This window comes from Mastigoproctus giganteus, chromosome 7 (genome assembly GCF_048544385.1).
Source record: "Mastigoproctus giganteus isolate SK-2022 chromosome 7, ASM4854438v1, whole genome shotgun sequence".
Lineage (NCBI taxonomy): Eukaryota > Metazoa > Arthropoda > Arachnida > Uropygi > Thelyphonidae > Mastigoproctus > Mastigoproctus giganteus.
Genome location: NC_143581.1, coordinates 30,269,243 through 30,286,808, shown reverse-complemented (window position 1 = coordinate 30,286,808; position 17,566 = coordinate 30,269,243). Strand labels below are relative to the sequence as shown.

Sequence of the window (17,566 nt, the reverse complement as noted above, 5' to 3'; positions counted from 1 at the left end):
CATCACCTAGGAATTTCACATTTCTAACTCCTTTTTGCAATGGTATGTTACATTAATGACTAGCATCACAAATAGAAATAAAAACAAAAGATATTTATTAATAGTTATGGCAAAGCTAAGTAATATTTGACAGGTGCTCTCAAAATATTCCAAAATGAGCATTTGCAACCTTTATACAACAGTTTTGGTAAACACGACAATTATGGCTGAAATGTTATCAGAAGCCCTCAATTTGCTTTAGTTTATCATTTAAAATGGAAAGTAAAATGAAAAGTTCACCAGGTGCAAACTAATATTTAGCTGAACTGCCTCTGGCCCTGATGACAGCATCACACCGTTGAGGCATTGACAAGATCAATTTCTGAAGATAATCAACTGATAGTTCATGGTTCCAAACACGAATTATGGCTTCCTGAAGTTCATGAAGGGTGTTTGGTTTCTTTCTGGCAACTGCAGATTCCACATGATGCCAATAGTTCTCTATAGGATTCAGGTCTGGGCTGTTTCCTGGCCAGCTAAGAGTTGTAATTGCCATTCTTCCAACCATTTTGTCACATGTAACAAATGTAAACACATTACCGTCAAACCACTAATGCAGAAATGAAGCTAAAATAACTACAGAAGTGCCTACTTACACTTTTCGCCTGATGACAAGGAGCAGAGTCATCTTGAAAGATACAGTTACTTGGCAGGTTGAAATGGTCTCTAATGGTTGGCAGCAATTTGCCTTCCAGTGTAGCCAGGTATCCATTAGCATTTATGGAACCTTTTATAAACTGCGGGTGTCCTACTCCGCATACGAAATGCACCCCCATATCATTTGGCTGGTAGGGAATTTCACTGTAGACATCATACAGTCTGGATGGTATTCTTCACCACGTTTACAGTGAATCGTTTTTCTCCCATCAGAGCCATGCAGGTCGAATTTCATTCGAGAAAATAACCGGAATCCATTTTACATGCCCCTTACACCAACTTAATTGGGCCTTTTTCATTTTTTCGTGTGAGGAGGGGCTTCTTCTTAGGACAACAGGCTACGAGTCCATTTTTGAAGAGGCATCTTCTGACTGTTATTGCACTTGTTACCACTCCCGTGTTCTTCCCATTCTCTTTTCAGCTCAGACAAAGAAGCTTTACAGTTTTTAAGGCATAAGTGCTTGAAAACACAGTCCTGTTTTGGTGTAGAGACTCGTTTGCATCCATTTCTTTTTTCTTATCAGCAGAACCAGTATTCTTGAGTTTGGAAAGAAATCTACTCACTGTCAACTGATTACAAGACACTTCATAAGCAATATGATGGGAAGAACATCCTTCCTCACAAAGCAACAACAGCACTCTTTCTTCGTGGTGTCAAATGCACGTAACTCGCCATCCTGACACAAGCAAGGAATGACTGCAACTCTTGCAGAGCACAGTTATATAGCTGAAAGTAACAGCTGATGTAATATTACATCATCACCTACGCATGTCAACCTTATCTGATGCAATCTGTAAGAAATATTGCCATATACTTACGTTATTCGGACGACAATTACAATTTTAAGGGGTGATGCACTTTCTTTGAACGTGCATGGGTGGATCCTTCTCCTCATGCAAATAGACATAATACAGACATTATGTAAGTTGGACAAATGAGAGATGTGACAAGTAAGATATGATGTACATACCACGTACAAAATATTTAGTGCAAAAAGCTATTATATATTATCAAAACCATTCTTGGATATGCTTGTCCTCAACCTTACCCTCGAGTTTTGCTTCTATACAGTCATACTGTAAATCTTTTGAAAAGTCTTGACAAAGAATCAAGTTAATAATGTTAACCAGAAATAGACAAATTAATTTTCAATTATGAAATTACATAAATCAATAACTGCTTTTACTCCTAAAGTTGTGCCTCTTGGCCAAAAGTGGCCTAATGGCACAACTTAGAGAGATAGCAATAGATCTCGACACTAGTATTAAAAGAAGTTTCACTCATTTCCCATGCTTTGTGTAATAGACTAGTACCACTTGACAGCTGACTTGTTGATTGACAAGACATGAAAAACATAATTTCAAGCAAAAATTTGCAGAATTTTTAGATAATTCCAAATTTAATGGCAAACCATAGTTTTACAGTTTTTTGGGGTTGGTTTTTTTGGTTTTTTTTTCTGTGTGAAAAAGATGGAAATAACTATGTTAGGACGTGAGCAGGAGGATGGATCACCAAAAAACAGTCTTCACACAATTATCATTATATATCAACTATTAGTATGCAGTTAGTTAGGCAAAGTTTAAAATTATGTCTAGGCAAAGCAGTGTTCTATTATTTTGTTTTCTGTGGAGAATTTAATTTTATCATCCAGGCTGTTGATACATTTATGAAACACTTCCAGTTCTCCATCACTATGGTTTCATATGACAAAAATATAACAGATACACTGGACTGGGGTGGGTGGGTGGGTATAACTATGCGTGTTCCAAATGGGTTATGAACACAACTGAAAGTAATGGGGAAAGAGGATTTCCCCCATACTGAACTATATTTTCTTGGGAACAGATTGTCAATTGTTAAATTTAAAGCTCCTTTAATGTTATTAACTTCCAAGGATTCAGGTTGGGGGACTCGCTACAACAAGTAGGTTACTTTATCTTAGGAGGTTAGAAAATTGGTGAACAACACAGACTTAATGTTGATGTTAAAATAAACCTGTTATCTATGCATCATCATATCTTTATTAATACTAATTTTTAGCACCTTAAAAGGCTAAGGAGCTAACACATTACTGCACAGTTTCTGCTATGACCATTAGACAGATATTTTGCAAGCTGAGTATCAACTTATGGAAAACAAAAAACCTTGTATGGCAGAAAAATCATATTTAACATGAATGCACTTTAAAAGTGCATTCATGTTAATTACTAGTAATTTTGCTTCCTGTATATTTTTCAGCAAATTTAAGATATTATTTAAATTTAACTTTTAACTATCAAAATATCTTGATCTACAGAAAACCTCAGAATACTATAAAGATACAAATGCAAATAACAATACATGACTTGATATCAGAAAGATATAACTTTTAACAACATTCATGATGATGTAGGAACTAACATAACATAACATAACATAACAATCAATAAACTGAATACAAGTCTCCAATATTATAAGTCCAAATTCATATAATCAGGACTAATATAAAATAAAACCAATAAAAATTAGTCAATTTTTTAGTGATACACTTGCAACAAGGACAGCTAGCTACTTAATGTAATTTATACATATGATACTACATCTGTAAACTATAATGTTATAAATATTTATTTAAAACTCTAATGCAGCCATTTAATATTTGTATCTCTGTTAAATAATAATAAAAAAAAAAATATATATATATATATAACTAACATTATTACCTTTCACTCTTATGTCAGGAGAAGGAGGTTCATCTCTTGGTTGAGGGGATTCATCCCAGTTCCAATGAAATGACCTTGTACTTGAATGCCTGCTCGAGTGTTGTGATCTCTCCCTGTCTTTGTGATGATCCCTATGTTTCCTGGATCCTGTGTCTCTGTCTACAATTAAGTTTAAAAGCAATATATTTTTACAAGTATTTCAATATATTATACAGCAATAAACTATGTATGTATGAAAAAACTAAAAGAAAAAATTTCAGAGAATTTAGGATTAATAAATTTATTATGTACAAAAGGAAAATATTTTTATATTAAACATATTTTATGTTATTACTTTTATACTAAAAGTAAAAATTTCATAGCTTCTACTGTGGCTATATATTTATAATGCAATCTGATTGCAAGAAATATGTGACATTTATTCCAAAGATAATGCTATGGTTACAAAATACTGTCTGTAAATTTTGAGTACTCAAGACTAATCTGCATGATATAAAAACTAGCATTTCCAAAAGAAAAGGCTGATCTCAACAACTCATATACAGCAGTTACTGAGCTTAATCATTTAATTTTTCCAGAACTTTATGTATGAGTTTTAAATCTTTTTACATGTAAACAAGTTATTATATAAAAATTCATCACTCATATGATGAATCACACATAAATGATGGCTTTAACCTGAAGTATATAATTAAAATATTCTGTGGATGCAATAAAATATATTACTGTGTTATACAGTCAATTATATACAGGAATTCCCTGACTTACGTAGAGGTTGTGTTCCGCGGAACGCTACATAAGTCGGAATTTCTCCAATGCTTGTGCAGCACTCGCAACTGTGCTCACTGAATTGATTGACTCAAAAAAGAAATGTTCAGCGAACATGTAAACAGAATTATTTATTGCATTTATTCAATTTTTTTTTTATCTCATGACCAGGAAAAATTACAAAAAAGCGCAATTTAAAAAAATTTCAAAATTATAAAATTACAAAAAAAGAGAGACAGACATAACGTCAGTAAGTTTTACCTCTCGAGCATCTTTGCCAGAATCGACGTCTTCCTTCTCTTCTTCCTCTATTAACTCCTCCACGTCTTTGGCAACAACCTCCAGCTGAAGTAGCTCTGCAGCCTTTACAATATTATCTGTAACCTCTTCATATGATTAGTCTTTTTCAAATCCTTTGAAGCCTTTTACATGCTGTTGGCATATTTTCTTCCATGCACCATTTAAACAACTTTTAGTAATTTCTGCCCAGGCCTTATTAATGTTTAAGATGGCGTGGTAAATATTGCAAGATTTCCAAGTTAAGATTTCTCTTAACATAAAATTTTTCTCACCATCTGCAGACAATGCCTGAGCAAATTTTGTGCGTAAATAGTTTGCTTTTAAATTCGAAATAACACCCTGATCCATAGGTTGCATGAGTGAAGTCATGTTTTGCGGTAGAAATATGACTCTCACGTTCGAATTGAAATCATCTAGATGTGTAGGATGTACAGGAACATTATCTAATAGAAGCAAAATCTTGAAAGGAACGTCGTTGTCTTTACAATCTTTTTCAACCTCGGGAATGAAGCAGCATTTAAACCAATCCTCAAAGAGAGATACTGTTATCCATGCTCTCTCATTCGAACGGAAATGCACAGGTAGGGTGGCTTTATTGATGCCCTTAAATGCACGAGGATTTCCAGAATGGTACACAAGCAGGGTTTTAATCTGTAATCTCCCGCTGCATTAGCCCCAAGCAAGAGCATGGCCCTATCTTCTGAAGCCTTGCATTTGTCTCTTTGGTAATGTATTTTCGACGTGGCATTTTTTTTTCCAATACAGAACAGTCTCGTCAACATTTAAAATTTGCTGTGTTGAATAGCTGCCTTCATCAATAATTTTTTCCAACACATCATAAAATTTCTATGCAGCTGCAAAATTGGCACTGGCAATTTCACCGCATACTTTAACCTTGCAGAAACCAGCGCGATGCTTGAACCTATTAAACCACCTGTTGCTTGCTACGAACTTGGGTTGGGGTTCCCAAACTTATCCTTAATATCTTTATAAATACTTGTTGCTTTTGCTGTTGTTGTTGTTTGGTTTTTAGGAACATTAGCAACTAAGGCCATATTGCACCGGAGATATGCAGTGGTCATTCCCTGACCTTTCTGCATCTTCCGTATTTGGTGGTCACAGGCTCGAACCCCGGTCTAATCAAGAAGTGTGTGCTATGCACTGCCGATCCTGCCCACCTGGCTATGGAGGCACCTTTTGCTTGAATGGCCATTAGACTCAAGGGCACTCGCTTCTGAATCTGATTTTCCATCCCTATTATTAACAGCTGTTCCATCTTCGATATACACCTGAATGCTTTTTTGTGATCACTGTTGATCTTAAGTGCATTGATCCTTTGACATGTTCTTTTATACGCACACTGTCCTTTAAAATAGTATTCACTTGAAGCAGCGAGACCTAATTCTCTTGCAATAGATGACACACTTTGTTCTGCTTCATACTTCTTAATCATTTTCATCTTCCTTTCGAAATCAATTTTGTTTCGTTTTCTGGCACTACCACCACTTGTACTTTCCGTTGGTCCCTTTCCCTTCACCATTGTAATAAGTAAATAGGAATGAAGAGAAGTTTCTGAAAATTTGTTTTTTATATGATTGAAGGTTTCAGTGAAGTAGAACTCATTTCATCGTTATCATATGTTCCCGTTATAAGAATCAGTTTTGAACACCTTTGTGATATTTTTCTAAAGTACATTTCTGAAGGTCACAACCAAAGAATAATAAAAACAATTTGCACTTTCCGGTTTATTTGGCTTTTTTGTTAGTGCATCTAATTATAAACAGGTAGTAAACTCGATCTTATTTCACTACTACCACTTGTACTTTCCGTTGGTCCCTTTCCCTTCACCATTGTAATAAGTAAATAGGAATGAAGAGAAGTTTCTGAAAATTTGTTTTTTATATGATTGAAGATTTCAGTGAAGTGGAACTCATTTCATCACAATAATGTAAAAACCCACACAACTGCAGTTATTGGTATTATCGCAAATGCAATAAGATCGAGTTTACTACCTGTTTATAATTAGATGCACTAACAAAAAAGCCAAATAAACCGGAAAGAGCAAACTGTTTTTATTATTCTTTGGTCGTGACCTTCAGAAATGTACTTTAGAAAAATATCACAAAGGTGTTCAAAACTGATTCTTATAACGGGAACATGATAACGATGGAAGGGAACTGGCGCCTCCGTAGCCAGGTGGGAAGGAGCAGCAGTGCATAGCACACGCTTCTTGATTAGACCGGGGTTCGAGCCCGTCACCACCAAATACGGAGAATGCGGAAAGGTCAGGGAATGACCACCGCATATCCCGGAGCAATATGGCCTTAGTTGCTAATGCTCCTAAAAACCAAATAACAAACAAACAAACAAAACGATGGAAGGGTAGTGCAATTTCCATTATAAATATGACCTTATGACCTATAAATATGCAAATATTAATAAGCTATTTATAATAGCTTATTAATATTTGCTATATTAATAAGCTATTATAAATAGCTTATTAATATAGAAAGATATTAATCTACATAATACATAATACTAATTTTATTGTAAGGCTTCAAAGAAAAATATTCAAATGAGGAACACATTGTTCAATGTTATGTAAATTAACTTGTACATATATTACTAAAAATGCTTGGTAAAAGGTAAACACTGCATGCTATAAGATTCACATGCTAAGGAAACAGGAAGTAAAATAGCAGAATTTGCAGTTGCAAAGTGATGCCCACTTTGTAACAATGCATTTTTCTTCTGTACTGTTATTATCAAAATTATAATTACACTACAGCTACCATCAAAGCCTAGAGACGAGAACAAAGAATAAAGAAAAGCAACAATCCTTATTCAATTCAACTGTTCAGAGTGTTGGCATCAAAGTCTGACCACACTGGATGTATCACCGATAAAAAATGAAGAGCCCATGCCCCTTGATGCAGTTAGCAAACACTGCCAAAATGTACAAAAATTATCCATTACATCAATCTTACAAGCATACAACAACACAAGGAAAAGAGAGAGAGATGCAAAATTAAAAGAAAGGTGCAGATATTTACAAACAACCAAGTCATCCATACTTAGCACAGTTCAAGAGTTAATGTGTTGAGAAAGAGGGGGATATTATATCATTCTTCATAAGGAATTAATGTAAATTATGAATAACAATAATCGAACCATGTGAACTGTTATCAAGAGAATTTTACTGTATATAAATTGTTACTGTTTAAAAAAGCAAGCTGAATTTCCACACAATAACTATTTAACAATTGGCAACATTTCCAGATTTCATATCGAATCCTGTCATCAGGCTAATCAAGAAAGAACAAAAGCCAGAGCAGCTGCACAGGAAAGAAAACTGTTTTCTCCCCTGTACAGTTTGTTTTCACTTTTATTCTTCCTTGATTAAGCCTGATGATTCAATATGGAATGTCAAAATTTAATTTTAAATCTCCATACTATTAATATGTATAACTGTGTTGTGTAAACTGGAAAAAAAAATCTACATGACTGAACAATTAATGAAGGGAATATAACAATGCAGTGAAGTTTAACATCCACTTTCATAATTGGACTGTATTTTTTTTAAGAAATTATTAATGAACGCTTTGTTATTGCATTTCTAAATGGACACAGATATGTCAATATGCCGGAAAATGTTATCATTTCAAACATATTCACTAGAGGGTAGCTCTAGTATTAAAACAGATAAAAATCAAAATTATCTGATATTTGCCAATAACCAATGATTATACAGTTGAAGCTCTTTCTGGCACCCCTCTTTTTAATGTCCCAACATGTTATAACATCTTATGTGGTTGGTCCCGGTCAATTTCTCATTAACCTACTGCTATTTTACATTCATTATAACGACACTGAAAACAAAAGGATTTCTCTATAATGACCATAAATTTCTACCTCTTAATCTGAATTTTTACTTTTTTTTTTATTACAATATTAACATTTAAAAATGACAGAACACTTCAAATATATTGAAGTAATTGCTGACTTTGCAGCCTAACCACGAGAAATCATTTATTAAGATTTCCCAAGCTCTTTTCTGGCAGGGCAATAATGAAATGAACATCGGCTAGAAGTTAATTTAATTAGTTAGAGGGTATGTTTATTGGTATAACTCCAAAAAAGCTGATAGCTTTGCCAATCACAGATAAATTAGGATTTTGCAAACTGTAGATAATGGTGTACATTCTAAGACTGACATTGCCAAGCAGTTCAGAATTCCTAAGAGTACTCTTTTCACTATTTTGAAAGACTAAAAGTTGAGAGAAATCTGCTGCTACACCAGGTAGGATTCGAGCATGAAAGGCGAAGTATCTGGATCTTGAAAAGGTACTTCTGGAATGGCTAATGATGATGTGTGCAAAAAATGTTCCCATAGATGGTAATCTTTTAAAAGCTAAGGCTGAATCGTTTGCACATCAATGGATATTGAAGAATTTAAAAGTTCAGATGAATGGTTCCAGAAATTTAAGACTTGTCGTAGTCTATCTTTCAAAAAAGTTTGTGGCAAAAGTGCAGCCATGGACATTGATGCTACAAAGGAATGGAAGGAAAATTGTTTAAAAAATGTTTTGCGACATATGACCACAATGACATCTTAAATGCTGATGAAATGGGACTCTTTTTTTTTTTTTTAAATTGCTTCTAGATAAAAAAATTTACATTTAAAGGTGAGAAATGTAGTGGCAGAAAAAAGGCCAAACAACAGATTACCATTCTCCTAGCAGCAAACATGTCTGGCACAGAGAAGCTTCCTCTTTTAAACATTGGGAAAGCCCATAAGCGTCGATGCTTTAAACTTTAAAGTTTTGAAGACATTACTGTCTATGTATCGAGCAAATAAAAAAAAGCATGGATGACATCACAAATCTACAAAGAATGGATCAGAGACTTAGATCACAGGATGAGAATGGAAAAATTTTGCTGTTTGTGGATTAACTGCATCCCTCATTGTCAAGTAAATGACCTATGTGCAATCACTGTAAAAGACTTTGTACTAAATATGATGTCAGTTCTTCAGCCACTTGATCGAGGTGTAATCCAGTGTTTTAGGAAAATCTACTGATGAATGCTATTAAACAAAACTGTGCTATGTCTTGAAAGAAAAATTCAATGAGAAATCGATATCCTGCAGGCAATGTGTTTCAGCACTGGATGAAGTCGATGAAAAAGTGATTGCCAACTGCTTCAAATGTGCTGGATTTACCACCTTGAATGATTCAACATGTAAAGTTTTTCATGCTTCTTCTTCCTGTATTAATTGTGAAGAACAGTCCGATAATAAGGAAGAAATATTTGAGCAAGTGCGTCATCACCTAAACTTACAGGAAACTTAAGCTTCAAAGATTATCTGGAAGTGGATGCAAACTTTGAATGTTTCAGGATATGCACGAATGAAGGGGAAGTCATTGCAGACTTGTACACTGAATTTTTCGAGTGTAGCTAACTGCAAAAATGAAATAACTGCTTTCTCGCATCTTCATAATTCTCTTTTAAAACATGCTCTACCATTGAAACAGCATGTTTTGAAAGATTATTTTAAAGTATGAAACAATTCTTTTGTTAAGGTCTTGTTGGTATTTAGCCTATGCAGTGAAATTTACAATTTAATTGTAACCTTACTGCACTCTACAATCAATGCAAAATTTACAATCATAATTTTCTTGTTTAATACTGTAGTACATATTATAAATAAGATTATAATATTTTGTATTAGTAGAATTACATTAAATGTTCAAGGAAGGTTTTTTTGTCTGATGCTATATAAGCTTGCTTTCTTGTATCATACGCCTCTACTAATGCTAATGCTAAAGTATCTAGAAAGCTCTGGTCTCAAATTTTAGAAAAATTTGGCATTAATGATAATCTTTTAAGGGGTAAGTTTCAATATAAAAGAATCTGCAAGCAAGTATTTAAGGAAGAAAACAATGTTTTTTTAGTGAAAATCTCAAACAAGAAAAGTATTAGAACCTATAGTACTTCGTACCACACATGGGTTGAAGGTTGAGAAGATAAAAGAAGATACTTGTTGATATTAGACTTGAATTTCTGTAGATTGCAATTTTCAGGAAATATGTATGAAGGGAGATTTCTCAAAAACAGAAGTTGAAAGAAAGAATGAGGTAGAAAAGTTGTTTCTGTGAGTTAAAAGTTGGACAGTAAAAGGATATGTGTTGAGATGGGTCTGGAAGAGATTTATAGAAACCAATTCAGAACAGCGCCCATGAAAGTATCTATTGAAAGGGCATTCAGCAGAAACAGAGCATCTAAAAGACAGAGACTTTGCAGGAGATGGGTTATTAAATAACCCAAATGATCTCTTTTGAATGGAGTGAACTGCGAGAAATCTCGCAGTTCACTCCATTCAAGGCTGGGATTTGCAAGGCAATTCTCAGCCTTGCAAAACAAGGCTGAGAATGGCCATGAGAGAAAGGCTCCACTGGAAAAGAAACTATCATTAAGTTGTGATCTTAGTTGTCCAGAGTACCACTCACCTCAACCGTGTACTTGAAAGGGTTGTTTGTGTAAAAAAGATCGGAGGTGTTTGCTGTGTGGTTATGATTGTCTAGTATTCTGGTAGGTAAATGAAAAATCTGTGTGAGGTCATTAGTAATTGCAAAAGTCTCAGCATCTTGACCACCTGTGTTCGTGTGACTAGAAAATGAATGGAAGCCAGATGGAGTTGTGAACACTAAAATCACCAACGAAAATAACCTCAATGTTAGGAACGTTGGACTGGAGAAAGTGAAGCGTCAAAGAAAGGAAGTCAAGGAGTTCCAAGTGATTAGTGGAATTCAGAGAATGATAGGCAATAGGTGAATTTGACAGAATAGTGTAGAGAGATTTTAAGCTAGAGATGAGCAGTAGTTGAATCAACCAATAATTGTGATTCTGTCAGAAAAATTAAGTTGGCTTGGCAGACTAAATGGAAATGGACAACACTGAGACTGGAGCCGAGACCAATGAAAGTTTAGATCTTTTCACAGATAATTTTGTTCACTTTGACTATTCGTGATGCATTTAGTAGTAGAGAAAGGCGGGGAGGGGAAACATGTTGTATGAAGTAATGAAAGTTTTGGATATGGCATGCACACAGTAAGAATATACCCAGCTCCTTGACACAACATGGTCTTAACAATGTACCCTGCATACACACAATTCAGACTCTCTTTGCTAACTGGCATAGTAGAGACAGCAAGATTATACAATGGCTGAGATGGATGCCTCCTAGAGAATTACTAATAGGTTTGGTCTAGTGGACTATCTAGTGGCTAACAATTAAAATCACCAACAAAAATTATCTCACTGTTAGGAAAGTTGGATTGGACAAAGTCAAATTTCAAAGAAAAGAAGCCAAAGAGTTCCAAGTAATTAGTGGAGTTGGGAAAACAATAAAGGCAATAGATGAATTTTACAGAATATGGTAGAGAGATTTTAAGCCAAAGAAGATTGAAAAGAGGAGATTCCAAATTACTAAGTCTATGACAAGGAATATCAGAGCAGAGCATCCTGCAAACACCATTTTAGAGCTGTACCCTCAAAATGTAAGGAAGGTTGGATCTCCCCATAATGCCTATCATAACCTCAAAAGACAAATTTTACTGTATGATGGAAGGAATGGGGGGAGGGGTGGCAGAACTTTGCTTTGGAGAATAAACATGGGTTTCGCCACTTCAAGTCTCCAATAATCAAAGGGATGGTATTTCACTGGTTGATGAGTCATCCACTACCTACTATTGTCTGTTAACACACAGGGGGCAGCATCCCTCTGTGTGTGGTGTGGAAATTACACCTTGTCCTCTGCTTATGTTGGTTCACACCTGGGTGGTCACCTCCTGTATACCATATTTCAGGACTTGCACACAGGGATTATACTCACAGTTAATAACAGTCCCACCATCATGAAAGTGCATTCAAGCAGAGGATTTGGTTGTAGCAGAATGACCGGACTTTGTCAAAAGTCAGTCCACTAGACTCAAGTGCCACCTGAATATCAGTTCTACCAGCATTTTAGACTCCCAGGTAGCAAGCCTAGATTGCCATACCTGAGAGAATATCTGCAACAGTCTCGAAGTTTAAACTTGGAATGCACCTTATCCTCACTTCTTTATGTAATTTTTATCAATTTAATAAAAGGATATTTTACCGACAAAGTTTAGTGGGTGATATAAAAATTATCATCATTATTATGTAGATGATATTTTGTTGCTACAAAGATTGCAAGATCTTCAAAAATCTCCAAATAAATTAGATAGACTGCAGGTAATTTCACACAAAAACAAGTTATGAAATTTGGGAGAGACAAAGAAAATTTATTTCATGTGTAGGCTAATTAACTAAAAATTGTAATAAATTAATAACTTTCTTTGTATATCTAAGAGCAGTATTTAATAAATATGGAATATTAAACAGAAATATACTGCAGAATAACTAAAGCAGGAAGTGTAAGAATTCCAGTTAAATTCACTAGAGCAAAAGAGAAATTAGCAAAAAAAATAGCAGTTTATAACAGTTTTTAAGCCTGTTTTAAGCTATGAATCAGAACTGGGTAAAAAATAAAGGAACTGATCAAAAATTAGAATCTTTAGAAATGACAGTTTAAAAAAAAAACAAATGTAACTAACAGATGGAAGCAATTACAAAGTGATATTACAAAAGATGAAATAAGAGAAAATCTTGGGAGTAAAAAATGTCAAATCAAAGGTAACTGAAACATCTTTAAAATGTGTATGGATATGTAAAAAAGGATGGAAAAAGGAAGATTAACTAAAAACAGATATTTGAAACAAAAATGATTGGTTACAGGCCTGGAGATAAACCAAGAGGAAAGTGATCAACAATGCCATCAAGTATTAGAAGAAAGAGGGCTTATTCTGGCTAAAGATCTAACAGGAAATAGGATAGCATGAAGAAAAATAGTGAAGGAAAGCTGATAGTTCAGAAGGACTGTCCCTTCAATGGTTATAACAGATTTCGATGATGATGACAACTAATGAAATGCTATTCCAGTTTACATCTAAGTACAGACTGAGGCTAATCCATGTAGACTACATAGACTTGTATATGTAGAATTAAGGTTGTGGTTAGCTTTGTTAACCCCCTTTTTTTGGTCCGATGAGAGGATCCCATTGACCAATCCTGACACTTTCACCACCACCTCTGGCTAGAGTCACTTAACATATCATGCAATTCAAGAACTATGAATCGCTGCAAGGGCATGAGGCTACACCCTATCTTGGAGTCAACTATCTTGAAACTGGATAAACACTGGCAGCAAATCAACACACATCCATGCAACAACAATCTAGCAGTTGAATGTTTAATCTCGTGACCATGCACACATCACTGCGCGCACAACTCTATATCTGTTAAATTTTGTCTCAAATGTCTTTATCCCATTAGAATTTGCTGATGAAGGGGCCCATTTAACCCTGAAAGCTTCATGCCACTTGTTATTAAAAGTTTTTCACTGGCTTATACAGTACTTATCTCCTTAAGTGAATCATTTTCGAGATATTGCACATTTCTAGTTGGGATCCACCACTGACAAGGTGAACTGTACAGAGTTGGGATCCACTACTGACTTGTTTGTTTAGGTTAGGTTATAATCATTCTCTCCATTTCCCTTCTCTCGATGCTCTGAGACAGCAGGCATACTAATACTTGTCAAAGAATAGTCAACATGGAAAGAGGTTACAGCAACGAAGAGCATGTAGACATGTACTTCATGTATGGTAAAGCCAAAGGCAGTGCACTCGATGCTGCACGTTTGTACCAAGAAGCATTTTCCTGTGGACGGCAGCCCAACAGGTGCACATTCATCAGGGTACATCAACGCCTTAGAGAACATGGGCACTTCGCAAATGGAATACAAGCAGGTAGGCCCAGAAGCATAACACGTGACGTTGAGGAAAGGGTGTTAGAAAGAATAGAACAAAATCGAGGAATTTCGACAAAGAGTGTTGCTCTGCAAGAGCGTGTAGCGAGTCATAGCAGTGTGTGGCAAATTTTAAATTATTATTATTTTTTTTTTTGTCCATCCTCATTATCATTAGCCATATGTGCAAGGAAGCCTGAGGCTTTTGCTGCACCAGCTAAAAAAAACAAAATTTTTGAGTTACCCTGTGTGAGAGAGAGAGAGAGAGAGAGAGAGAGAGAGAGAGAAGCAGAAGGGACTCACCAAGAAAGAAAAGAATGATGATATCCAGCTCAGAACCCTGGGTGTGACAAGCCCATACTCACCAGATGTGAACAACCCCTCCCATTGGATGCATCCTCATAAAATTTTATATTTCACTTCTTTAGAGCATTTTAGCATTTAGCATTAGCAGAGGCATACGATGCAAGAAAGTAAGCTTATGCAGCATCAGCGAAAAAAAAAAAAAAAAAACCTCCCATTTCACCCCTCCATTCATTCCAAATGCCTGTTCAGCTCAGCCTTAAATTTATTTAGGCTATCAACTTCCACAACAAAAGACGAAAGTCTGTTCCACCAATCAACTACCTGCTGGCTAAAGGCAAATTTCCACACATCTATTCTACAACTGACTTTCCTCAATTTGAATCTGTGCCCCCTCAGGTTCTTAATCTGAGCAAGAGAAGAATCCCAAGCATTCAGCTTGCTCAACTCAATCAAGGCCTTATCACCTCGCAGGTGCCTACTCCCCAGGTGCTGCAATTTGCAGAACTTAAGTCTTTTTTAGTAAGAGCACTCCTTTGTTCCCCCTCACCGATCTTGTTGCCCTTCTTTGTACTCATTCTAGCAGTTCTACATCCTTCCTCAAATAAGGTCTCCAGACCTGTACACAGTACTCTAGGTGTGGCCTGACCATTGCCTTGTATAACGAGATAATCACCTCCCTGTCCCTGCTAGCAAAATTCCTATATATCACTGACAAGATTCCATGACCTGCCCTGGAAACCCCTCTGCACTGCTCAGCGAACTTCGTATTTGACTGCACAATTACCCCCATGTCTTTTTCACTTTCCACTTCCCTGAGTGCAGTACCACAGAGTTAGTACGTTTCTCTTCAGTTATTGCTACCCATATGCAGTACTTTGCATTTGTCAATCATTTGCCACTTCTCAGCCCATTTTCCCAACTTATCTAGATCCAGTAGGAGTAGCATACTGTCATTACTGTCGTTAACAACCCTGCCAACCTTTGTATCATCTGCAAACTAGGACATTAAACCTGATATATCTTCATCAATATCATTGATAAATATAAAAAACAACAATGGGTCCAGCACCGAACCCTTGGAAACTTCACTAATAACATTTATCCACGAAGAACAGTGTCCATTGATTACCACTCTCTGTTGTCTCCCACTCAACCAACCCTTTATCCATTGTAGCAGCTTACCCTTGATTCCATACCTCTCCAATTTGTACAGCAGTCTTCCATGTGCAACAGTATCAAAAGCTTTCCTGAAATCCAAGTATATGATATCAAAATTATTTTTGGCATTCAGTTCCTTTGTGACCACATTATAGTATCCAATCAAATTGGTCAGACGAACATCGCCAATTACTGTACCCCTACCATATCTAGCATGTACAAGGTCTCAGCAATACAGGCTACCCTCCCAAAGTGAATTTTTGCCAGTGGATGCAACAAAAGTGTGTCCTGAATCCCTAATTTTTAAACAACATTTTCTTCACTGACAAAGCTGGGTTTACTTATGATGGTATTTTTAATTTTCCTAACTGTCACATTTGGTCTGACGAAAATCCTAATGCAATTCACAAGTCACAACAGCAACGTTTCTCGTTGAATGTCTGGGCAGAACTACTAGGAGACCGTCTAATTGAAACACACTTTCTGCCAAACAGGAGAGCTGTACCTTCAGTTCCTGAAGAATGTTCTTCCAGATCTCCTTGATGATGATAATGTTCCACTTCAGCAATGCCAGAACATGTGGTTTATGTATGATGGCGCACTGACACATTTTGCTCAAGTTGTGACTCAGTATCTAACTAGAAGGTATGGTCAACGGTGGATAGGTGGGCCTGTAATGTGGCCTCCCAGATCACTAGATTTAAATCCTATGGATTTTTGTATCTGGGGTCATGTAAAAAGCTTGGTGTACATTTCTGACATTAACAGAGTTGAGGAATTGTAGCGTCTGGTTGAAGGAGCCTTTCAGCAAATCAGAAATGACCCAGGAATGCCTGAGAGGATTCGCAATTCAATGCAGAGAAGACTACAAAGCTGCATACGGATGCAAGGACAGCATTTTGAACAACTTTTGTAACATCTGTAAAAATCCTGTGGTGTTGAAACCAAAAATTAAAAATGTATTATCTTCTGTTTAATAAAACCACCCTTGGCAAAGGATTCACAGCTTTTTGCTAAACTAGTGCTCTTATTGGCGGATCTTAACAGAAAATGTGCATTATCTCGAAAACAGTTCATTTGCAGCCTGATGTTCACTGGGACTTTTTTTGCTTATTTTAGTTTGTACTTTTCCTTTAAATTATTGACCACCATTTTTGAAACACCCTGTATAACTGTTATAACCATTTTAAGTTATCAGTAAACTAAATTTAAACAACAAATCACATAGGCTATAGGTGTTATTAATTATAATACTAAGTATACAAATAATGAATATACCTTTTCTCCTGTCTTCTCTTTCTTTTTCTTTATGACTTTTCGATGAAACATACAATCCTTTCTCCTTTTCTCGTTCATGTCTACTATGCAACTTTTCTTGAAATTTTTCGCTAACTCCACCTGTATAAGATGGTGTTTCAACTTGAGATGAACGATAATTCCTATAAAACAATTAAGCAATAATGAATGAAAATGTGTTCAAATTTTAATAATAATGACATTCTACTGAATACCTAGAATGGCAATTAGAGGAGATATTTTATCATGATCAAACTTTGTTGTTCACAATACAAATGAAAATAATATATAAACTGTATATACAAGGTGGTTCAAATGTAGGTAAAAATATTCAAACACAAAATTTCATTAAAAAAAAATACTTTCTGTATTACTTAATACAAGAACATAACTTTACTAATGACAATAACAATATTTAACACAAAATACTCTGCATCCTCCATTCGC

The 17,566-nt window shown here is 35.5% G+C and overlaps 1 protein-coding gene across 1 annotated transcript in view; it reads right to left on the bottom strand.

Moving 5' to 3' along the window:
- The window catches only part of Prp16 (ATP-dependent RNA helicase l(1)G0007), a 226,447-nt gene that overhangs the window by 194,974 nt on the left and 13,907 nt on the right, over positions 1-17,566 (bottom strand). The window contains exons 2-3 of the mRNA XM_090377598.1: positions 17,102-17,262; positions 3,400-3,558 (exon numbers count right to left, since the gene is read on the bottom strand). Coding sequence (XP_090233724.1) covers positions 3,400-3,558; positions 17,102-17,262 — 320 coding nt within the window. The remainder of the gene's footprint in view (positions 1-3,399; positions 3,559-17,101; positions 17,263-17,566) is intronic.